Source organism: Podarcis gaigeae, assembly GCF_964106915.1.
Source record: "Podarcis gaigeae genome assembly, chromosome: 14".
Taxonomy (NCBI): Eukaryota; Metazoa; Chordata; class Lepidosauria; order Squamata; family Lacertidae; genus Podarcis; species Podarcis gaigeae.
Window position 1 is genome coordinate 647,978 of NC_139690.1, and position 24,994 is coordinate 672,971.

The following is a 24,994-nucleotide window of genomic DNA, read 5'->3' on the forward strand; positions in this document are numbered from 1 at the left end:
TCCCTGAGCAATCTCACTTGGCACTATCCTTACATATCTCTAGGCACCAGGCAAAAGGATTCCATTTTAATCAGGCCTTTTGGCTTTTAACTATTGATGGCATTTTTGCATGGGGGGGATGTTTTAATTTAGTGGTTGTTGCTGTTGTAGTATTAATGTATGTGTTTGTTTTCTTTCTTAAAATATTGTAAGTCATTTTGAGTTCCAGTGGCAAAAAGTGACTAATAAATTTAATCAATCAATCAATCAATTCAATCACAATAAATATAACAATAGCCATCTAAAATACAGCAATGTCTTAGCCTGTCTCTGAGGAACATGTTTTGCACTTTTGTCACAGGTAAATGTAAAGGACCCCTGAACGGTTAAGTCCAGTCAAAGGTGACTATGGGGTATGGAGTTCATCTTGCTTTCAGGCAAGGTGACTATGGGGTATGGATCCAGTTACAGACAGGTAGCCGTGTTGGTCTGCCATAGTCAAAACAAAAAAAAAAATCCTTCCAGTAGCACCTTAAAGACCAACTAAGTCAGTTCTTGGTATGAGCTTTCGTGTGCATGCACACTTCTTCAGGCTGAGGGAGCCATCGTTTCTCCACAGACAGCTTTCCAGGTCCTGTGGCCAGAATGACTAAACCACTACTAACACGGGGAGGGCCGTGATGAGTGCCAGAGCGCACGGAAACACCGTTTACAGATCCCTTGTCTAGAAGAGATAAATAGGGCTTGCTGGGGTCAAGGGGTGAGACTACAGTTCTATAAACCAGCTGACTTGATATATGGACTTAAAAACCTAAAAATAGATCTTCAGGATCTGCTCAAGGGCTCATCTGGCTCACAGTGGACAACCAGATGCCCCAATAGGAAACCCACAAGCAAGGCTGGATGCAGAGCTGTAAGATGCATTTGAGGCAACATTCCCCCACCTCCTCAAAAAAGAAACCATTAGAATACACAAAGCTTCATACCTTTTGGTCTGTGGAGATGATGGCTGCATCTTAAGGGTGAGAAAGCGGGTGGGACTACAACTCCCTTGATCTGGACTTACAAGTGATTAAATCATCTAAATGTGTCCTGCATTTCCCTTTACTGTGGTACCTCAGGTTACATACGCTTCAGGTTACATACGGTTCAGGTTGCAGACTCCGCTAACCCAGAAACAGTACCTCGGGTTAAGAACTTTGCTTCAGGATGAGAACAGAAATTGTGCAGCAGCGGCACAGCAGCAGCAGGAAGCCCCATTAGCTTAAGTGGTGCTTCAGGTTAAGAACAGATTTAGGTTAAGAACAGACCTCCGGAACAAATTAAGTACTTAACCCGAGGTACCACTGTACTGAAAACAGAGCATTTTAGAGTCAGCTACTTGTCTCAATGGTTAAGTATAATTGTTTAATTCACACTGAAATGGAGAATGCCTGTGTGTATTTAACTAGAAGACTCCGTTAAAGCTAAAGAAGAGCAAAAGAGCTTGCTGAGCTGCTTGATGGGTTCATCACTAACTGTTATTGTTCTCTGATGAGGTGTTTAACTTTAGATGAATGAGAGGTTGCTGAATTGCAAATCACCATCTTGGAAGGGTCGTAGCTGGAGTCTTTTTTTCCCAGGCTCTGTGGAAGCAGAGATATAATGAAGCTCTTCAGGATCACACAGCCTTAGGCTACAATGGAGGCTGGAATCGGAGAGAGGCCGAATTTTGATCACAGTCCTTTTTAAAGTTATTTCTAAGATAAGCACATGTATTATGGAATTATGTGGATGCATATTTGATGTTTTTGTTCTGTTTTGAAGAAAATTCTGCAAGTAAAATTTTGAATAATAGCTAATGGGTTCAGACAATGTTTCCTTCCAAAAAGAGTCAGTTTTATGCATTCACTTGTTTCAAGCTGCACAATATTAATGTTTGCAATTAAAATGTCAGTAGCAATAAGAGCTGCCTTTATTGAGTTGTGATGTCAAGCAATGCCAAACAGGATACCAAATGCAGATAGATTATGCATATGTGCACAATTGCAGGTGGAAGATATTTTTCTTTATTTGTTATATTGCCCCTTATACGCTGACCCAAGGAGTCACTTTTAAAAACCCTTGTTTGTTCAAGGAAGCAATAATCCTCCGATAGAGCAGGTTCAACGGTTATTGAAATACAGTTGACTCCCCACTTATGCAGGGGTTGCATTCTGGGCCCCGCAAGCATAAGCGAAATGCACATAAGTGAGGAGCCCCCTGTGATACAGCTTCCCACCCAACAGCTGTTGTTGTGGGGGGTAGCGGAGCAGCAGCGAGAACTCCCATTTTGGAGCCCTTGAAATCTTTTGTTTTTTACAGCTTTTAAAAACTTTATAACTGGACTTTGGGCTCATTGACATCCTCTTCAGGCTCTGTGGAGGGTCTCTTCGCAAGCCTGTGGGATGTGAAACACATAGCAGTCAAGTACAACATTCCTAGAATGGACATGCTAGGAGATGCTTTGTACCAGCCAGGAGAAAACTTCTTGTTTCTTCCTGAGCTGGGACGAACTTCCACTGCATGTGACAAGAGAGTAGGTGTGGCCTAATCTGGGCAAGAAGGAGCACATGTTCTTCTCTTGCTCTCTTCTTCTCAGTTTTGTTTCTCTCTATATGTGAGCAGAAGTGACTGTCTGTTTGCAGTCACTTAGGAATTAACTCCCTTATGGGTTAGTTCCACATGTGTATATAGTTTTGTAACCTAAGTCTGCCTTCTGGGATCCAACTGTGAACTGAATGAATGTGAGTAAACTACTTTTATATTGACTTTAATAAGATTGTTGTGTCTATTCTTTTTAAGAGGGACAAGAAGGGATCTTACAAGGAATCTTATTTAGAGAGGCTCAGATGAGCCTGCAACAAGCTAACTGCTGTGCAAATTTAAAAAGGGGGAATGTTTAAACTCTGCTAAAATATAGAACTAGCTAACACAAGTTAGGAAGGATATCATTAAACAATATATCCTCTCTTGCTTCCCTGAACATTCCCACAAAGCCATGGGGACTTTTCAGCTCTCTCCTGCTATGTCAGCTTTATTGAATTATTAACAGACCCATTACGTCTGTTACCGGAGAAGGAAGGCGGGGGGGGGGGGAGAGAAAGTTCCAGGGTTAAAAATTAGAGTGGTGCAAACAAAAATAGCCTTTAGTTTGCCTTTCAGTTTAGCTCACTTCTGGGACCTGGAGATCATGATGCAAGAAATAACTAACTCCTTCCCAAATGCAGTGTGGAATCCAAGGACTGCAAAGCTCTTGAACCCAGCCATGTAGGCATAACCCATTTTTCCATAAAGCACAATTGCTGAAAAATGCCGTAAGATGCAACCACCACCACCCCTTCCTTCCTTCCTTCCTTCCTTCCTTCCTTCCTTCCTTCCTTCCTTCCTTCCCTTTCTTTCCTGCATTGCTTAGTCATTGCAGCACAGCATGAACTTACGGGGGGGGGGGATCAAACACATACTTCAAAGCCAGGCCACAAAGAACAGGGAGGAATGTTAAATGGAAGCAGGCTTGCTCAGTGCTCTGCGTTTATTACCCCCTCCCCTTACAAAAAATACAGTGTCTGTTGGCAGCAGGTGTCCCATTCCTGGCGATGTCTGGGTGGCATTCCATTTGGGATCTTGGGCCTGAGCTGGTTTTCAGCTGGATTTTGGCAGCATGGGAGAGCCTTTCCTCCATTGTTAAGGCATGGAATATGGCGGCAGCGGTTGGCAACTGTTGTAGCTGGCAGCGAAAGCACGGAGTCCTCAGAGGCAGGTTTTACTCCAGCTGCATGATAGCATCAGGAGCCATCTGAGCAATCTCATTGCTGTGCCAGCCACTCCTTGAAAGCCCTGCCAGGCTGAGAGGGGGGAGTGAAGTGGGTTCAGGGTTGAAATGTAAAAAACAAAACAAAAAACATGAAGGTGAGGGAACAGATAGGCTATTTTTCTACCACAGGCTGACACAATATCAGTTTGTGAAGAATTTATATTTCATACATGCACAATACTAGCTGCTGGAAACCACAGGAGGAGAGAGGGCTGCTCTTGTGCTCGAATCTTGCTGCAGGTTTCCCACAAGCATCTGGTTGGCCACTGAGAAAAGAGGAGACTGGACTAGATGGGCCCCTTTGGCTGGATCTAGCAGGCTATTCTTCTGCTCTCAGGTTCAAGAAGGTACCGTAGTTCCCTTTTCCTTCCCATTACAGAGACCAAAACAAAAACACCCACCCACACCCCGAAGTTAAACCTTGCCAGGAATTCCCTATTAAAATGCCATTTCTGGGCAGCCTTGGTATGCTCAGAAGCCATCCTACATAAGAGGAAACCCACATACAGCTCCACAGACATATGGCTACACTTGTGCATTCAGACCATGTCTCACTCACAAGGGGTATTTTTTTAAAAAATTGCACATTGCTGCAAATATGTGGAGAACTGAATTTAAGATTTCAAAATGAGAAAGTGAGGGAACGAACAGTCCAACTCCCATCATTCCTGCCCACTGGCTAGGACCAGCCACCCATGAGGCAAGCTGTGGTGACTCCTCAGGTGACAGGATCCACATGGGTAGCAGATCCTGATGCAGAGGTTTACTTTCCCCTTGTTTCTGATCTGCCCTCACTCCTTCTTCCGGGGGGGGGGGGGCCTTTTGTGGTTTGCCTCAGGTGCCAAAATGTCTTGGGCTGGTTCTGCCATTGGCTGGGGCTGGTGCTAGCTGGGTCCAAGAACATCTAACAGACATGAACCCCCCCCAACCGACCCAATACCTACCAGGACCAGATTAACTGCCTTCTGCCCTCAGGTGGATGGAGGATCCTGTCTCACTGCCAGTGTTAAGTAAGACCCAACTACCCAATCCACTCAGTTTCAGGACCTGAAATGGGAACATGCCCCACAGAACTTGGCTGGAAAACTGCACTGCAAAATTTGGAAACTTTCTCAGGGTGGTTGTGTTTTGGTTCACGTATTGTTTTGGAAAACACAATTTTGGCAGGTTCACTTTCAAAAGTGAACGTAATTTAATTTCTCCCTCCTCCCTTGTTGTTGTCCAACAATGTCCAGAGGGCTCCACATTCCCCACTCGAGGACTCCACAGGAACCTCCATGGAAAAGCCCAGCTCTGCTTGGGACTTGTCTTGCAGCAAAGTGACAGCCTCCGGCAGTAGAAAAGCAAGATTGATGATAATGTGCTGGTCCAGGGGGGAGGTTACCGTGGGGCGAGGTCCAGGACCTGAGTCGAGGGTCGGCAGACAGTCCTCCACGGGCGAAGCGGGGTCCACAGCGAGGAGCCAGGCAAGGGGGGGGGGACAGGACTGGGTGCTGCCAAAACAGCTCTTCAACGACGTTGCTCCCGCAACCTGGGACCGGGCTGACTGGCCTTTATCATCTCTGAGGCCAGGGGTGGTCCCGGCCCCCAGGTGACCTGCCTCTCCTGGCCTTAAGGCGAGCACTCCTCCTGGGAGAAACCAGTTCCCTTCGCCTCTCTGCCCTGAGCCTCTGCAGCTCAGGAGAGGCCAGTGGGTTACTGGACCCAGGGGAAGACTCACTTTCCCCTGACAGGGCTGGGAGAGGCGCACCTGTAGGCAATGCATCCTCAATCGCCTCCGGAGCCAGAGTTGATTCACCTGGTGCCTGCTCCTGAGGATCCGGCACAGGAGCAGGCGCTTCAGGATCAAGGCCCTGCCCTAGCTCAGCCAGCCCTGGAGGCAGGAACTCCTGTGCAGGCTGGGATTCTTCCGGTTCAGCCTCTGAATCGGATTCCCAGGCCATCACAGATAAGGTGGAGGGAAGCAGACCTGATAATGAAGAGATAGGAGGAATACAGTCAGGCAGCAGAGCAGCTGGTGGAACCCCATTGTTCATGGGTCTTTCTTTTTTAAAAAAATATGCCAATAGGAAACATCTCTTTGTGACCTGCATGACACTGGAAGACCATCGCAAACTGCAGGGACACTGGTGACCCTTTCCCAGGAAGACTTGGGGGGAGGCCCATGGCCCAGTGGCAGAGCATCTGCTGTGTGCAAAGGCCACAAATTGAATCCCAGACATCTCAGAGAGATGTAGGAGCAGCTGGACATAGAGGATAGGGCTGTTTTTTCATGGACACGAATCACCCCAGTCTCAGATAAGCCAGCAGGTGCAATGTTAACTAAGCCAGTTGCTATGGCAACAGCCCAGTGCCCTCTATAGATGATTAAGGGATATCAGCTCAGCAGTCTGGGCTCTTGAGCTCACTGGCCAGTCAGTGAGTCTCTCTGTGAGTCGGCGTCTGCGCTACGTCTTGAAGCTGGGGCAACAGAGAGACCACAGGAGGGGAGAGGGCTGCTCTTGTGCTCAAATCCCGCTTGCAGATTTCCTTGGGGGCATCCAGTTGGCCACTGCGAGAACAGGAGGCTGGACCAGCTGGACCCCTTTGGCCGGATCCAGCAGATGCTCTGCTTTGGTTCTTAAGAGAAGGTCTCCAGAGCTGCATCTCTTATTGCTTCACTTTCTTTCACTAGCAGCAGCAGCAGCAGCAGCAGCAGCAGCAGCAGCAGCAGCAGCAGCAGGAAAATAGGCTTCCTCCTCCTTGCCTCTCCTTGCAAGCAAGAGGGGAGGGAAAGGGTGTTTGATTCCCTGAGACTCGGTCAGAAAGGAAGAATGTGATCTGAAGGGAGGGAGCTGGAGGACAGGCAGACTCGGAACGTCTGGTTCCAACATGTGGCACAAACAAGTTGTTAAGCCCTCTTGCACAACAACAGCATGGAGTCTGTAAGCAAATCCAACACATTCCCACTTCCTAACCTGATGCCTCTGAGAAGCCTGTCAGGGCAACGGCCCTCTTCACCTGAGGTCCCCACAGACTGGTATCCAGAGCCTGCTCCCTCTGAGTGCTGGAAGATTCAGGACAGATAAAAGGAAGTCCATCTGTGCACAGTGCAGAGTTAAACCATGGAACTCACTCCCACAAAATGCAGTAGAGGATTAGACAAATTCATGGAGATTTCTGAGTTAGGGTTGAACAAAATGACTCTCGGCTTCCCTTCCAATTCTATCTGGTTGGCCACTGTGGGAACAGGATGCTGGACTAGAAGGGTCCCACTGGCCTGATCCAGCAGGCTCCTCTTACATTACTAGGTGCTTATGTTATTTAAATCTGGAGGTAGCATTTAGCCACAATGACTAAATAATAAGGCCACTGATAGCCTTATTATTTACTTATTTGTACTCTGTATTAATTGTATCAACTATTAATCCCACTCTTAAGCCCCAAAATGCTCCCACAGCAACTTACACGTTGCTTTATTATTAATGGTCCTTACCCTCAGGCTTAATTTTAAAAACACACACACACACAAGAAAAAAACACATCACAGAAGGAAAATGGACTAGGAGGATGGAGAACAAATCACAGACTTTGGAGTTGGAAGGGACTTCCAAGGCTCATCTAGTCCAACCCCCTGTAGTGCAAGAATCTCAGCTAAAGAATTCCTGGCAGATGACCATCCAACCTCTCCTTAAAAACCTCTAGTGAAGGAGAGTTCTTCCTGATGTTTGGTCAGGAAGCCATCCTACTCTTCGGAGCAGCAGAAAACAAGCATGCTGCATCATCCATATGACAGCTGTTCAGATATTTGAAGGTGCCTATAATAGCACCTCCATGAATTTTCCTAATCTTTCCTTAAATGAAGTTGCTAAGTTCCCATGGTTGGGATTCTAGAGATTGCCCCCCCCAATCACCCTCACAAGCTGGCACCTCTAGTGAAGCAGCCACTGTCCCTCACATCCTCCAGCCTCTGGCCAGCCCTATAGCTTCAATCTGAGTTGTGGATATTTTTGGATATAGTATTTTTTGATATGGATTGAAACGAGAGTAGCAGAGGACTTTTAAAGAATGTTTAGAGAATGCTCCCCACTTTACATGCTTTCACTTCTGCACAGGGGGCCAGAAACGTAACCCCCACGTAAGTGGGAAGTCGTCTGTAGTCTATTGCCAGAGCAACACCTGCTCTTCTGCTCTTAGATGCCACCTCTGCAGGGTCCTGTTCTCCTGCAAACTACCCTGGACTCCATCAAAGCTTGTCCTCTGCAAACTCCAACCTGGAGCAGGTCAACCTCTCTGGAGCGAGACTGTGTGCGTGTTGCTTGGTGAAATTGCAGCAGTGGTTGTCGTGTTGTAGTCAGGGGTAGGTGATGCTTCAGTGCTCTGCATCTCTCTCTCTCTTTCCAGGGTTAGCAGAGCTGGAATATATGGGGCAACTTGCATGCCCCCCGCAATGTTGCTGGATGTTGCTCCCATTGGCCCCGACCACTGGTCACACTTGCTGGGGCTGTTGGAAGTTGTAGCTCAACAACACCAGAGGGCCGCAAGTTCCACCTCTGTGAATGAAGCTTAGTGAATCCCAGCTCAAAATCCCAGCCATCGTGTCAGAAACTGGGCCTGATGATATGGAGGACAGGGAAGGGAACATAATCAGAGATGGCTGCCCGCCTTCCAGCTGGCAGGGTTAAAATATGAGGTGGAGCTGTCAAGGTCCTGCCCTGCTGCTGCTAGCAAAAATCCACTGAGAAATCCAACCCCCCTGGAAACACACACTTCTGTAAGGGACGCTATATTGGAAGACTGGTTGGATCAGGGCAGTAGAACTCTGGCCCTCCAGATATTATCATTAATGTCATCATCATTATTTATTAAATTTGTATACTGCCCTTCATCCGAAGATCACAGGGTGGTTCACAACATAAACATATGAAACAAAAACACAGAATACCCTGTATACCCATCGTGTTGAATACCCTGTATACCCATCATTCCTGACCATTGCCCATGCTGGCTCAGACTTGAGGATCCTGGAGACCAACATCATCCTATACCAGGGATGGGGTGGGGGATCAGATTGAGGGTCACACTGCCTTCTGGACAACTTTCCAGGGGCCACATGCCAGGCAAAAGTAGCAGAGCAACCCAGGAACATTTGTGAGGGATGATGGGTGTTGCATTGCAGCAACATCCAAAGAGCCATGGGCAGTGGCAGACCTCGGGGTCTCAAATTTCAGTGGTGCCGTGTGTGCGATGACAAAATTTGGCACCCCGGCCTCTAGTCTTCCATTCTACATCATAATTGTGGCCCCATGAGATTCTGTGTCCAGTGCAACTGAACCTAAATCTGCCTCTGCCAGAGGCTGCCCATCACCGTCTTAGAATCCAAAGTGTGCAATCAAAGTGTGCGAGACGATCTGAGGTTTGTTTGCTGGCTTAAGTGTCTAGTTCTCATGATTACAGGAGTTTGAAACTCTTCTTTTGGAACGGGCTAAATGATCTGAAACAGGAGCACAAGTAGAAGGAAGCTTGTTGTTCCAGAGGCCTTATGCGTCAGAGGTCTAGGCATAAGCACTGTGCCAGGGCTGTGTGGTATTTTGACTGGGACAGGAAATTCATGTTGCAGAACTGGTGCACATTGGGTCTGCCTGGTTTATGAAAATGACATGGAAATCACAATGCTGACATAAGAACATCGGTAAGCAAATTACTTGTTGCTTCTCTGCATTTTTCAGCAGCAGGAGTTACTGACTCAAGGCTTAAAACAACATTCTGGTACCGCGAGAAACTCTGAAGTCCAAGCCAGGCCTGGTTTCCTTTCTATGCTGTAATTTATTCTCAATATTTCCCTGAGAAAACAAAGCCCACGCACCAGGCCAATCTATCAGCCAGCAAGTGTTGACAGTAACTAACTCCACTAACTTTGACATCCTCCCAATCAGCCAAGGAAAGGCGCCTGCCTGGAAGCAATTTATACCTACGGACATGGACATCCACCCCTCTTCTCAGAATCCTGTCTTGTAGGCACAATTGTGAAGTAGCTTTGAATAACAAGAGGTCACGCTCCACCCGTAGCTCTTTGCTCCTGTCGTTGCTCCCTTTCCTGCATTCGCCCACTCCCACCCTACCTGCCCATGTGACTCGGACTTTCAACTTTTTGCAAATGAAAACAGGGACACTCCTTAACTTCGACATTATTGTTCCCGCAGCAAGGACCTGCTTCCCAATCCACTGGTTCATCGGCTGGGTGTGACTGCAGGGCACCCCTATCTGGCCGGAGGCATGTCAAGTCCAGGCTTGCTAATCAAGGTTGACACAGACATACCTATCTGCCTCTGTTTCCCCTTTCCAAAGTATTTGCAAATATGTCCTCTTTCCCCCCCCCTGCCCCTCCCACTTTCTTACTGACCACACCTGCTCAGAATTCACATCTGGGGAGGATTCAGATGCTGCAACAGCTTCTGCAAGGGTGAGAAAACACACACTTGAATATGCATGACTATGCTTGGTGAGCCACAGGAAATGCAAAAGGTGGTTGCAGGAGTACCATCTCGCCTGGCAATAAAGCACATGCTCTGCATGCAGAGCCCCAGGTTCAATCACTTGCAGTTAGAGCAGGGGTGGCTAATCTGCAGCCTTCCAGTAACTGCTGAATTACAACTCCTGTCATCCCTGGTCATGCTGGCTGGGACTGATGGATTTGAGTCCAAGCACATCTGGATAGCGAACCTGTGACTCTCAAATCCATCAGCCCCAGGCACTGTCAAGGCCAAAGGCTCTCCGAGTTAGATGGCTCTCAAGTGGAACAGCTGGAAATGACCACTCTTTAATGAGAATATACGAAATGGCCTTATACCAAGTCAGGCCATTGGTCTATCTAGCTCAATATTGTCAACACTGATTGGCAGCAGCTCTCCAGGGTTTCTGACAGGAGGCATCCTTGGTCCAACCTGGAGATGCTGGAGATTGAACCTGGCACCTTGGACAGGCAAGGCAGACACTCCACCATGGAGCTACTGCCCTTATGGAGACCCTACCAATGAGAGTCCACAATATTGGGCCACAGGGACCAAAAGCCTTTCTCATTACAAGGCATTTCAGTATGGCCACGTGCCTCTTAGAAGCTGTAGAATGTGCATTGATGACATGGGGGCAGGGAGAGGCATGCATGGTGTTCGGCTGAAGCTCAGATCAGACTGTGTGTCTCCAGCTCATTTCATGCTCTCAGGAACCCTGAAAAAGTTCACAGAATCATAGAATTATACAGAGTTGGAAGGGAATCAAAGGGTCATGTAATCCCCGTGCATCAATGTGCATGCTTTGATGTGGGTGGGGAACTTATCTGACACATGGGATTCTCCCCAGCCCCGCCCCCTTCTCTTAGCCCTCCCCCCTCCCCCTCCCCCCCCCACCTTCCTGCATGTATTGCATCCTGGAACTCCCATGTTGCCTCTTACTTCTTTGGGTGGAGGATAAAAGAGGAGTGTGTAGAAACCAGCCTCATGTTTCCTCTGCCCACGGTTGCCTTTGGCTCCGCCCACCCCTGAAATGTGGCCCTCGGGAGCTTGTCCAGAATGGGCTCAACATCCCGAGTTCAGGGAGTGCGTTATGATCTTCAAGATGTCAAGAGCGAGTCTCATCCCCAGGCTATGAGCAAAGGCTCCTCAGCCAGGGCTTGTGCTGGTTGCATTTCCAGCCACAGGCTGGCAGCTCCTGGGAAGTGAGGGGGAAGAGCAGGATAGAAATAGGGGCCACCCACCCTTTCATATCACTAGCCTGAGTACAAATGGGATTCCCCCTGTGCAGCCTCCCTCTGCCAAGGCAACGCAGCATGTCAACATGTCTGAGCCTTTTTCAGACCATCCTTTGCCCCAGTTCACCAAAAACAAAAGCTCCTGCACCCATTTTTAAAAACTAATTAATGACGATACAACGGACCCTTTGAATTTTGCCCCAAAATACACTTTAAGTAACAAACCAAGCAGAACATAAAAATTGTGGTTCCCAAGTATTGTTTTGATTTTAGAATACAAAAAATAAGAATCCTGTAGTTATCTCTGCGGACAGTTTAGAAAAAAAATACAAAGGTGCTGATACCTTGTGTGTTTGTGTGATTTCCCAAAAAGATCCATTCTGTTGCACCAAAATTTACATTCCAATCCCTCTGCCTTTAAAAAAAACCACTTATTTAAGCTCACCACAACCTATCTAGAAAGTACTGTTGTGATAAGCAGCAAACAATCCTGATCTCATTCACCAATTCAGTGGGGAACTGGGCACAATTAGGATGAGAAAACTCTAGAAGATCAAGCCTGAGAAGCAGCAGAAAACAAATAATAAACTCTAAGGTGACAAAAATTCTGTTTCCAATTTGTCTACAAAACATATTTTCTCACTTCCTCTGTAAACAATGCAGATTGGGAAGCCAGCAACCCCTGAGCAGAGGAAGACAGGATGGTGTGTTCGCTGAAATGCCGTTTTGCCTCTCCGTTCAGTTCGGATGAAGAGAGAAGCTACAACATGGAGTTGGGTTGCTGGTGCTGCAAGCTTCCCTTTTTGATTGTGTGCATAATGAGGGGCCTTGAAGGCACCCAAGTCCACCTGGCAATGAGGCCTCCACCTCACCCTCCCATTCCTAAACCCCCTTAAAAGTACAAGCCTGGCTGTATGGTAGGAAGGCACACTTCTCATGCACTCCTGTCCAGGCACAGAGGAAAATGCAAGCCCAGCTCATCCTCCTGCCAGGCAAATGAGAGCCAGGAGGTACTAGAGGCTGTCATACATCCGCAAGGTCTTCTCCAGCTGCTGACTGACTCTCTGGTAGAAGATGATCTGTTGCTTGAGGTATGACTGCATCATCCTCTTGAAGTCCAAGATGCGCCTCTCATGGAAATGGTTCATCTCCGCCTGCAAGGCAAAGCCCACCACGCGGCAGCGCTTGCGAATCCCGTCTGCCTCCTCCTGGTCCATCTTCCCCTCGTCGCTCATCCTCTGGCTCTCCTTCACCTTGGCAAAGGCACCTGCCCGGGGGGAGCGGGGCAGAGAGAGACAGCAGGCAAAGGCAACACCATTAGATGCAGGGTACCCCACTCATAATCCTCGGTCTCCCCTTTTAAAAGGCACCGTTTGCTTTGAATGTGATTTTATGAATGCACAGTTGTTTTAAACCAGTGGTTCCCAACTTCATTTTGGGCGACCCTCCCACCCCTTTGGTTCATCCCCAGTGCCCCCTATCAAACCCTATAAAAGCATCATTCAGAATAGCAGTTTGCATGACCCACTAAGGAAGATAAAGTAAAATTCAGACCAGTAACAATTAATTGCACATTTATTCAAAATCCAATTAAAGCTATTTAGTTTAATTAATTCAACAAAACTGATGAACACCCAGGCCCAAGGGAAACCTGAGGTTTACAGAAGCAGAAATGAGAACACAGTCTGAAAACAGTCCAATGAGGACTGAGCACGCTCAGTGGCTGCAGAATAAACTGGGTATTAATCCCTCTATCAGCGTTTCTCAAATTTGGGTTCCCAACTGTTGCTGGACGACAACTCTCATCATCTCCTACCACTGGTCCTGCTAGCTAGGGATGATGGGAGTTGTAGTCCAGCAACAGCTGGGGACCCAAGGTTGAGAAACATTGCAAGTAGATACCTGGCACATTTTTATCAGGGCCAATGAGAGCAGGGTGTGGGGACCTGGTACAATTTTCTGGTGCCTGACTATCTGGCATGTTTTATGTAATTCTCAACAGAATATATAGTTAATGTCCAATGCATGCACAATCCTGAGTAAAATTCTTGTAAACCTGTGCTGTGAACCAAGCATTTTCAACTCTATACAGATATTTGATTCTGCACTTTGACAGTGTGACAGCCCAGACACATCTTACTATGCACAGTTGCATTTGTATGTTTTTCTAAGTGAACACTGTGCAAAGTTTAACATTTAAAGTATAAGGTTTGTTTGACTACAATCATGGGGGGGGGGGTTGATATTATTGATATTAGTCATTAGTATCTTAATATTCTCAACAAGTACAAATATTATCATATCTATTCTTAACATAAAAATAAAACTACACATTTATTTTATAGCCTTGTAAAAAAAAAAAAATTAGCCATTCCGCCCTTGTTGAGGGGCCCATTTTTTATTTTATTTTTTACCGGTGCCTAAACCTGCTCTCAGTCGTCCTGATTCTTATTTTACGCTAATGCAAACCATTTCAGTTCTACCTAACCATCTCAAATAAACTGTCTCACAATCCAAGGTAGTAATGATTACCACAATATTTATCATGGCCTTAACAGGTCAGGGTTTCTTGTTGGCTTAAGTTAATTTTGGAACCAAAAGGTTGCAAAAAGACTGCTCTGTGTTCTGATCTTGCTTTGACTTCTTGACTTCCTTATATCTTCCTTAAAATCACTGTCCCCCTTCTCCAAGCTAAGCATGATGCAATCTAGTTCTTAAGTGTGGAAATAAATAATTAAAAGTGCAGTTTGACCTCAAGCAAGACAGACTGGGAAAGTCAGAGAGGGGCCACATTTGGATTGTCATATCAATAACCTTTGATATAAACAAGCTTTGTGCATTTGCCCACACAAGCAAAAAAGCCAGGAAGCTACACTTAACTAGTTTCCTGTTGCATCTAAACTAGAAAACTGTGGTTGATCTAAAGTTTACTAACAGTGGAATCCTATATGTGGTCTGCTCAAACATATATTTTCTGTAAACTGCTTTTTTTTGTTTTTTTACAATCAAGCAGTTAATTAATTAATTAATCTCCTAGCTAGCTAGGAGAAGTGGGGTGAGCATGCCAATATATTTTCTAGTATTTCTTTAAGCACACACAGCCCAGAAATATCACCAGATATATGGAAATGGATGAAGCTCTTACAGGAAACATCTCTCATGCTCTCTTTTGGGGTATATTAAAGAAGCAGTTCCAGCATGAGATAGGGAGATGGTTCTTTATTTGCTCAGATTACCATGACTTATAACTGGAGGGAAACTCAACCACCAAGCTTGGAAGGCTGGCTAACATCAATGCCACCCGAGTGAAAAGGACTATTGGTCTAAGACAAGGCCAAGAACAAGGCTGGCCCTACCATTAGACAGAATGAGAATCTGGGGGCCGTAGCCATCTCCATTTTCCCAGGGTCTCCTCAAGTAGCTTGCTCTGGGGCCCCTAAGCAAGCCTGCAACCCTCAGGTACAGTGGAAGATGTTGTCCCATAATCACAAATAAAATTTAACTGCTGGTCTCGCAAGAAGATGCATGCAGAAGGAGAGGAAGGCACCATCTTATCCTTTGCTTCAGGCAACAAAATGTCTTGGGCCAGCCCCCAAGCAAGCAAGAGGCATCCCGTTAGCCACTACAGACTTCAGCAGGACTCTCCTCGTGTTCGCAAAATTCTGAATCTATAAAGAATGAAGCCAAGAGTCCTCACTATCCAGCTGCCACCTCACGCTAATGCAAATGAAGAAATAACCCAGTTTTTTGCAATAAATAATTCAGATGGACTGCCTAATACACAAGGCAGGCACAGCGGACTGCCTTCTGCTCTCGCTGCTGCACAGTGGCCACCCTTCGGACTTACTCAGGCATAAAACCGCATCTTCTGGGCACAAAAAGAAGGGATAGCATTGGAAGAGTGCAGAAACCAGGCCACCTGCTGTCATTTGCAATGTACTCCCCATCTATAATTGATTGGGTTTTGTACTTTCTCACTGCATGCACCCGTTCACATCTGCTTGCAAAACTTGTGCCACTATTGCCATGGCATCTGCATTTGCACCAGCGAATTTATTCTGTCTCGAAATTATTGGTATTAGGTAGTTAGATTTTGAAGACTGCAAACCAGGTAACTGTGCAGCACGATCCTCTGAGTTTGATGGTACTGATTCCCAAGTACTTAACTCACAAATAAGAAAAGATTGCCATCTTATGATGCAGTCTTGTGGATGCCCCCCCCCCCTTGTCCACTCGCCTGTTCTCACAGGGGCCAGCCAGATGCCTCCAAAGGAAACCCGCAAGCGGGATCTGAGCACCAGAGCAACTCTCCCCAGCACCCGGGGTTCAGAAGCCTGTCTGCCTTCCATTGTTGAGGCACAGCAAAGCCACCAAGCCTTCAATTAGGTTTAACTGTGAAGAGAATGGGGCTTGCAGAGTGATCCTTGGTGTGGGAACAGGAGTGCCAGGAGGACGTCCTTATTTTCTTCCGTGGAGGATCTTCTGCCCAATCTTGGCTGCCCTTCAGTCTCATTTGGGGCAACACCCTTCCTGACCTGGTTAAAAATTCTTGGGCATTAGGCTCTCCTCTCCAGCTACTTTCTTCAGCCAAATCTTCTCTGGATTGAATCTTGCCTGTCTTTATTCCAACTCTTGTTATCTTCACAGGGACTTGGGGTTTTTTCAGTGAACAGAAAGCAGATAATCAGACCAAGTCCAAATTAATCCAGCCCCCAAATCCCTACGTAGACAAGCTTAATTTGCTCCTCAAATCCTTCCTCTGCCAGTCTGAAGGAGAACAAAATGAAACTATTCCAAAAATAAGCAGCTAAATTTCAAAAATAAGTGTCTAGACAAAAAGATTCAGCAAGATTCTGCATACTCTTGACGCTTCCCGTGTGCCAAGAGAATGTTGCCTCCCTTCAGGAAACCATGACTTTTCCTGCCTCCTGGGGCAGGCCCCTGCCCCAGGTGGCAGCAGGGGTAGAAAAGCCCCCACAAAGGCAGCAGGGCTGGGAGCTGACATAATACAGATCACAGTTGAAAAGCCACCATCTAAGTTCATTGGACTGCATCCAATGCTAGTTCTACTTAGAATAGGCCCATTGGTATAAAGGGGTATCATGATCTAAGGTATTTGGATACACCCCATCAAACCCAGAGAGTAAGCTTACCCAATTGCACCATTGTAAAAAGCAATGATCCTACCCCTAACCCTACTTACCTGGGAGTAAGACAGATCCAGCTCCTAACAGTCAGGGTTGGGGATGGCCTCCTGTCTGGGATGCTGCAGTTGCAGGATTCCTGCATTGAAGAAAGGGGCCAGACTGGATGGCCACTAGGATACCCTCTACCTCTATTAATTCTATTAATTCACCAGCATGTCACTGTTTACATTAGCAAGATGCCAAGAGAATATGTGGTTGGAAATACCCACGTCCTGCCCTTCTTTACAAACTGTCAACCTTAGATGGGTGGGGAACTGCTTCAGATGTTGCTGGACCAGAATTCCCATCCTCCCTGACCACTAAGCATGCTGGCTTGGGCTGATGGGAGGCCAGAACCATCTGGAAGGCCAGAGGTTCCCCAGCCCTGTCCTAGGAGAAGAATAGCAGAGAAGAGAATATGATATAGAAGAGGTCTGAAATAGAATCCTGCAGTACCCCAAAAGCCCACTGAACGCATAGGCTTACTCTCCCAGGGATGGTGAATTCTCCCACCCTCACTGGCTCCAGGGAGTGGGAGTGGGCTGGAAAAGGGCCTTCTCTGTGGTGGCCCCTGAACTGTGGGACCCACAGAAGTGAGTCTGGTGCCTTCACAGTGACAGATTCTGGAGGATGCTGCAGACGGCTTCTCACCCTGGCCTTGGGCACCTGAGGACAGGCCTTACTTTTATGGCTTCAAGTTGTTCTTTTAAACTGTTTTAATAATAATAAATTAAAAAATTGTCCAGCAGCACCTTACAGACCAACTAAGTTCTGGGTAAAAGCTTTCGTGTGCATGCACACTTCTTGAGATACACTGAAACAGAAGTCACCAGACAGCGCATGGAAATGCCGTTTACCTTCCCACCGGAGCAGTACAGTGGTGCCTCGCAAGACAAAATTAATCCGTTCCATGAGGCTCTTCGTATAGCGGTTTTTTCGTCTTGCGAAGCAAGCCCATTGACACCTTAGCGGATTAGCGCTATTAGCGGTCTAGTGGCTTTTAGCGGCTTATCAGCTTAGCGGATCAGCTGATAAGCGGCTTAGCTGCTTAGAAAAAGGGGGGAAAAGACATTTTCGTCTTGCGAAGCAAGCCCATAGGGAAATTTGTTTTGCGAAGCGCCTCCAAAACGGAAAACCCTTTCGTCTAGCGAGTTTTCCGTCTTGCGAGGCGTTCGTCTTGCGGGGCACCACTGTACCTATTTATCTACTTGCACTTTGATGTGCTTTCGAACTGCTAGGAGATGGGACAGAACAACAGGAGCTCACTCCATCGCGGGGATTCGAACTGCTGACCTTCTGATCATCAAGCCCTAGGCTCTGTGGTTTAGTGCCACCCATGTTTAGTTGTTGTTTAGTCATTTAGTCGTGTCTGACTCTTCGTGACCCCATGGACCAGAGCACGCCAGGCACTCCTGTCTTCCACTGCCTCTCGCAGTTTGGTCAGACTCATGTTTGTAGCTTCGAGAACACCGTCCAACCATCTCGTCCTCTGTCGTCCCCTTCTCCTTGTGCCCTCCATCTTTCCCAACATCAGGGTCTTTTCCAGGGAGTCTTCTCTTTTCATGAGGTGGCCAAAGTCTTGGAGCCTCAGCTTCATGATCTGTCCTTCCAGTGAGCACTCAGGGCTGATTTCCTGAAGAATGGATATGTTTGATCTTCTTGCAGTCCATGGGACTCTCAAGAATCTCCTCCAGCACCATAATTCAAAAGCATCAATTCTTTGGCGATCAGCCTTCTTTATGGTCCATGTTTAGTAATAAGTTGTAATTCAGTAACTTCTCTTTCAAGTCTATTTCTGAAATTATTTTATAATAAGACAGCTGCTTTGAGTTCCTGTATTGAATGTCCTGGGAGGTTGAAGTGTTCTCCTACTGGCTTCTCTGTCTTGTGATTCCTGATGTCAGATTTGGTGTGGTTTTGGCCTGTTTGTCCAATATAGAGAGCTGTAGGGCGTGCATTTGGTGGCATACACAATGTTGGAAGATGAGCAAGCAAATAGTCCTGAGATGGTATGATTGATGTTGTTGGGTCCAGTAATGGTGTTGTCTGGGTTTATGTGGCAGCAAAGTTGGCATCTAGGTTTATTGCAGGCTCTGGTACCAGTGTCCATGTTAAGCCTGGTTGCTGTATTATTGTGGGTGAGTAGTTGTTTAAGATTAGGTGGCTGTCTGTAGGCAATGAAAGGTCTTTCCTCCCAGAGCTTGAGAAAGAGAACTGTTGTTGTCTAGGAGAGGTTGCAAATCTCTGATGATGAGTTGAACTGTTTTAACTTGGGAGCTGTATATGGTAACTAGTGGTGTTCTGTTATTTTCTCTTTTGGGTCTGTCTTGCAACGAGTTCTCTCTAGCTTTCAGTCTGGCTTTATCTGTTCAACAAATCTGTTCGACTTCATCAGGCGGGTATTTTAGTTCCAAAAAGGTTTGCTGTAGATCTCTTAGGTGGGAATCCGTGTCTGTAGAGTTGGAACAAATGCAGGTGTATCATAGAGCCTGGCTATATACAATTGATTGTTTGGTATGTTTGGGATGGTAGCTGGAAGCATGTAGATATGTTTGTCGGTCAGTTGGTTTTCAGTATAAGGTGGTGTCTATGCACCCATCCTGTATTTTTATAGTAGTGTCCAGAAAATATATTTCTTGCATAGACCAGGTCACTGAATGTCTGGTGGAAGGTGTCCAGGGTCTGCTGACCATGTGTCCAGATAATAATTTTTTTTGTCAATGTATCATAGATACAAGAGAGGTTTGAGTGGGTAGGCGTTTAGGAAGCGTTGTTCCAAATCTGCCATGAAGATGTTGGCATACTGGGGGGCCATGGGGGTGCTCATTGCTGTGCCGCTGATCTGGAGGAACAGGTCATCTCCAAATTTGAAGTGGTTGTGGGTGAGGACAAAATGGCAGAGTTTGGTAGCAAAGTCCACTGTGATTTTATCTGAAATGGTGTTCCTGTTTTTAATATTGTGTTTTAATGCTGCAGCAGACCCTGGGCAGTAGGGTGAAGGGCAGGTGATAAGTGAATACTGTAATTATAATAAAATATGGTGTAGTGAAGTTAGGAACTTTCAGTAGGCAAACTTTGGTCAAGCTGAAGAAAAGCACTGTGGGAAAACCAAAGGCCAAATGATTTATGGGAAATATACGTCTGTTGCTTTAAAACTGTAGACTAACTGGCTCTGGGAGTGTGAATACTTATCTCATGCATCTGCAGGAAGGAAAACTTCCAGTTGATTAGTGGTGATTTAACACCTGGTTACTAAGAGCTGTCCCTGTGTGAATAAGGGCTATCAAGCCTCATTACAGGAGAAATGAGGATCTGCTGTGTCTCGGAGAAGTTTGGGAGGAACCCTTTGATCCCAAGGTTTTGAGTACAAACAAGCTTCAACTGTCACAAGCTGAGTTATTATCCAACTCGGTGACCATTGGTAAATTTTGAATTAATTAGAAATTCTGATTGGTCCTTGGGGATCTGATTACACGTGGGGTTTTAAGGATAAAAACCTTAGGAAAGAAGCCGGCAAGCGGGCAACATCCATCCGCCCTTCTGCCACATTCACCACCTTGTCGGCAGTCGTCATTCATATGTGTGTTCTTTTTGATGAAGAATTCCTGTTGTCTTCTTGAGATGCGGATTCAGCCAAGAACTTTACGAACTGTCTTAACTTTTCTTGTGTTCTCGTTTTGTAAGCACTGTATTTTTCGCTCTATAGGGCACACCTGACCATAGGGCACACCTAGTTTTCAGAGGGGGAAATCAAGGGGGAAAAATATGATTCCTCCCCCCCCCCCCAGCTCTGGGAGCAGCGGACAGGCTGCATGCAGCCTGTGCACCTCTCCCAGACCTTCTCCCTGCTATTGCGGGAGGTGGGGGAATTCCCCCATCTCCCATAAAAGCCCACAGGAAGGAGAAGGGACTCACTCGGCCAGTCAGTCCCTTCTCCCGCCTTGGGGAAAAGCCCCCAACAGCGGCGCGCTCTTTAAAGGCTGCACGGCTCCTGCGGGCTTTTCTGCAAGGTGGGGGAATCCCCGACCTCGTAGAAAAGCCCACAGAAGCAGCACAGCCTTTAAAGAGTGTGTGGCTTCTGCTTGCTTTTGCGGGAAGTGGGGGAATTCCCCCATCTCCTGCAAAAGCCCACAGGAGCCGTGCACCCTTTAAAGAGCGCGCGGCTCCTGTGGGCTTTTTGACCCAGCGCTGCGTTCCCCCACCGCCAGCCTCCAAACCAGGTCTGGGAGCAGCGCAAAGGCGTTGCATGCCTTCCCGCTGCCCCCTGAGCCTGTGGGGCTGGCGGTGGGGGGAAGCGCTGGTCTGAAGACCAGACTCTCCTGGCTTCAGCGAAAGCAACGCGAAGCCTCCGGAGCGCAGTCTTTGGAGGCTTCATGTTGCTATCGCTGAAGCCAGGGAGCCTGCTTTCGCTCCATAGGACACATACATTTCCCCTTCATTTTTGAAGGGGAAAAAGTGCGTCCTATAGAGCGAAAAATACGTTACATTTAGCTAGCGATGCTTTGCAATGTTGTTATTTTTGAAGTCTTCCGGTCGGCGCCAGCGCTTAATGGCGGTCCTTCCTTCGAGCTCCGGAGGAGGACTGCTTCACGAGTTCGGGTCTGACCGCTACGGCGAAGCGGGGACCCTCAAAAATCACAGGCGCAGAAGCCTGTGAACAAGGAGACTCGGCGGGCACCATTTGCGCCCCCCTTTACTGCAAAAGAGCCTTTTTAAAGGCTCCGGAGCGGCATCGGGTGTGCGCGCGGTGCTGAGAGTCGCTACCCAGCCCGTGAAGTGAAGCCGCGTCGCCATGAGCGGAGAGCGCCGATTCCTTCCTGAAATTTGGAACTGAAATTGAATACCCGTAAGTAGGATTGAAAGGCTTACTGGGACTTTTCAAAACTTTGTCTGAAATTTGGCCGAAACGGGAAAGGTTAAAATTAAGGAAGTCTGCCTTCCCTGGACTGTTTGACAGCTAAAGCAACGAAAATACAAAGCTGCAATTGGAGGAGAGATTAATTCGGAAGTATATAACCGTGACATTAAACTTGAATTTCCCCCCTGGCAAGCAGGAGCAAGGGGGGGGGGAGGGAATAGGACTTGGCTTAACCTGCTTGGAAAAAAATAAAGAACAATAGTTTTCTGCCGTCTTAGACTCTTGGAGCGGGCTGCCTGAATAAAGCACTGAGCTAATGAACTGTCATCTAAGACTTGCTACAAAGTTGGGACATTATTTGTTACAAGTTTGGGACTTTACTGAAGCTACAAATTGAAAGTTTGGATATTGTGAAAGATTGTTGCTAAAAACTTTTCCTATTTGGAATTTTTGGTTTCTCTTTCTTCTTTCTGCCTATGGGATACATTGAATTACCCCCTCTAGAGGGCTGAGGGGTAACAGTTGCAAAACAGACTGTAGAAAAACAAGTCAGTGGATTTTTCCATTTAAAGCTGCTCCTGTGGGAACGACCTTGGGACATGAGTGGCCCAGCAGAAGAAATAATAACAATATCTAAAGTTAAAGCTACACAAAAGAAAAGGGGCTCAATATCTAGTACACTGCCAGCAGGAGCAGCTGGGCAGGAAAAAGTGACAAATTTACCGATGGATCCAGTGACACAAGCACTACTTAAAATAAATGAATCTTTAGAAGTCTTAACAAAGCAGAGCTCGGAAAATACCAGACAGTTGGCAGAATTGTCAACAAAATTAGACTTGAATACTAAAAGTATTACATCAAATACAGAAACTATAAATAAATTGATTGAAGAAAACGCCACAACTCGAAAGATTGCTGAGGAAGCTAAAGCTACTGCAGAAACAACACAGGAAAAATTGGTACCAGTCTGTAAAAAGTTGGATCAACATGAGGCGGCCTTGTCTTTGTGGGAGATGCAGAGGAAAGAAAAAAATCTGAGATTAAGATTGGTCCCAGAGAGCGAAAAGGACAACTTGGTGGACTTTCTCACAAAAGAATTTTCAGAATTTTGGCAGGTAAACTTGGAGGAAGAAGAATTTAAGATAACAGCTGCCTTCAGATTGGGTAGGAGGCTAAATAGAAAGATTCCAAGGGATTGTTTGATAATCTTAAGATCCAAAGAGGAAAGAGATAAAATATTAAATTTACATTATCAAAGAACTCTTGAGATTGAAGACGCCTTTGTTCAGATCTACAAGGATATCCCTAAATCCATCTTGGAGGCAAGAACACACTATAAGGACCTGGTTCACCTGCTGAAAAAGAACAATTTACCTTTCAGGTGGGAGTTTCCACAAGGTTTGTCTTTTAACTACAAAGGGAAGAAAGTAAAAATAAGAACAGTGCAAGATAAAGAACAATTCCTGGAAGGATATGAGGAGGATCTTCAAAAGGGAGTGGTGGAATCAACCCCAGAAGCAGATATTCTGAATTTAACATTTGGAAGAACAGTCGCAGGGAGCAGCTGGAGGTAATTAATTAAATAACAAGATGGCTCTGCAATTTCTAAGCTGGAACTGTAATGGACTGAACCTTCCCAGAAAAAGGCGTGAGGTATTTCATATCTTAAAAAAAGAACATTTAGACTTAATTTGTTTACAAGAAACCCACGTGACCAGGGCACATAGAAAATTACTTATAAACAAAAGATTAGGACAGGAATTTATCTCGTCAGATAAAGTTAAGAAAAGAGGAGTGGTGATCTATGCAAAGGAAAAGTTGGCCCCAAAGTTAATTTTCAAAGATGAACAAGGAAGATTCTTGGCAATTGAAATACAAGTCCAAGGAGAAAAATTCTTGACAGTTGGAATTTATGCACCAAATGAAGGGACGGCAGAATTTTTTAAGAAGTTGCATGAGATTTTAATGGACTATCTGGATCGTAATGTAATTTTAATGGGAGATATGAATGGCGTGGTCTCTACAAATATGGATAAAGCACAAAGACAGGTGGTCTCTAAGGATGGGAGATTACCAAAGACTTTCTTTGAAATGACCGAAAATATGGACTTGTTTGATATTTGGAGAACAAGGAACCCTCTTGAGAGAGAGGGAACCTTTTTCTCTGAAGCAAAAATGACATGGACAAGAATTGACCAAATTTGGATTACTAGTGGGATGGCTCCAAAGATTAAAAAAATAGAAATCTGCCCAAAGACTTGCTCCGACCATAATGCTGTAAAGATGGAGATGAAACTAACAACAGCTGGTTCCTTTAGATGGAGAATGAATGACACCCTATTTAAAGATGAGGAGATTTACAAAAAGGCCCAAAAAACTTTAAAAGACTGTTTTGAGATAAACCTGAAGACAGACGTGGAGAAAAGAATAATTTGGGACGCAAGTAAAGCCGTGATGCAGGGTTTCCTAATACAACAGAACTCACTAAAGAGAAAGAAACAAAATGAAAAGAAAGATAAGATATTGGAAAAGATGAAAGAAGGAGAAAAGAAGTTGAGGTCAAAACCAAAGTCTCATGAGATATTGAGAGAAATTAAGTTTTATCAGATGCAATATATGGAACTGATGAATCAGGAGATAGAATGGAAGATAAAGCAAATGAGACAAAGGACATTTGAATCAGCAGACAAATGTGGGAAACTCCTAGCATGGCAATTGAAGAAGAGACAGAAATTGAACACAGTTACAAGTTTGGAGGTGGAAGGAAGGAACATTTGTAAACCAAATGAGATCAGTAATTGTTTTCAGAGTTATTTTAGAAGACTATATGCAAGAGGGCCGGAGAATGAAGGAGAAATAGACGACTTTCTTAAGAAATATGGATTACAAAAAATTTCGCAACAAAGTACAATGATTCTAAATGAGAAAATAACTGAACAAGAAATAGAGGGTGCCATTCAAAATATGCAAGTAGGGAAATCTCCAGGACCAGATGGACTGACCTCCAGATACTACAAAGCTTTGAAGGAATGGTTAGTACAACCACTGAAGGAGGTCTGCAATGAAATTTTAGAGGGGGAAAAGGCGCCTGAATCGTGGAAAGAAGCATTTATCACACTTATACCAAAAACTGAGATTGAAAAGAACCAGATTAAGAACTACCGCCCTATATCATTACTCAATGTGGATTACAAAATATTTGCTGACATTTTGGCAAAAAGACTAAAGAAGGTGTTGGTGGAGGAGATTCACAAGGACCAGGCTGGCTTTCTCCCAGGGAGACATATGTCAGATAACGTAAGAAACATAATTGACATTATAGAATTGTTAGAAGTTAATATTAATACGAAGGCGGTATTAATATTTGTGGACGCGGAGAAAGCCTTTGACAATATTTCTTGGAGTTTTATGAA

The 24,994-nt window shown here is 45.7% G+C and overlaps 1 protein-coding gene across 2 annotated transcripts in view; it reads right to left on the bottom strand.

The window, feature by feature from the left end:
* Positions 1 to 1,911: 1,911 nt before the first annotated feature.
* The window catches only part of SNX33 (sorting nexin 33), a gene marked incomplete at its 5' end in the record, with an annotated part of 57,260 nt that continues 34,177 nt past the window's right edge, over positions 1,912 to 24,994 (bottom strand). The window contains one exon of one of the 2 annotated variants that reach the window (XM_083712212.1): positions 1,912 to 5,780. In XM_083712212.1, coding sequence (XP_083568338.1) covers positions 5,368 to 5,780 — 413 coding nt within the window. In that variant the 3' untranslated portion in view covers positions 1,912 to 5,367. Of the gene's footprint in view, positions 5,781 to 11,724; positions 12,805 to 24,994 lie in introns of those variants that run through there. The other variant, XM_083712213.1, reaches the window with a different exon arrangement.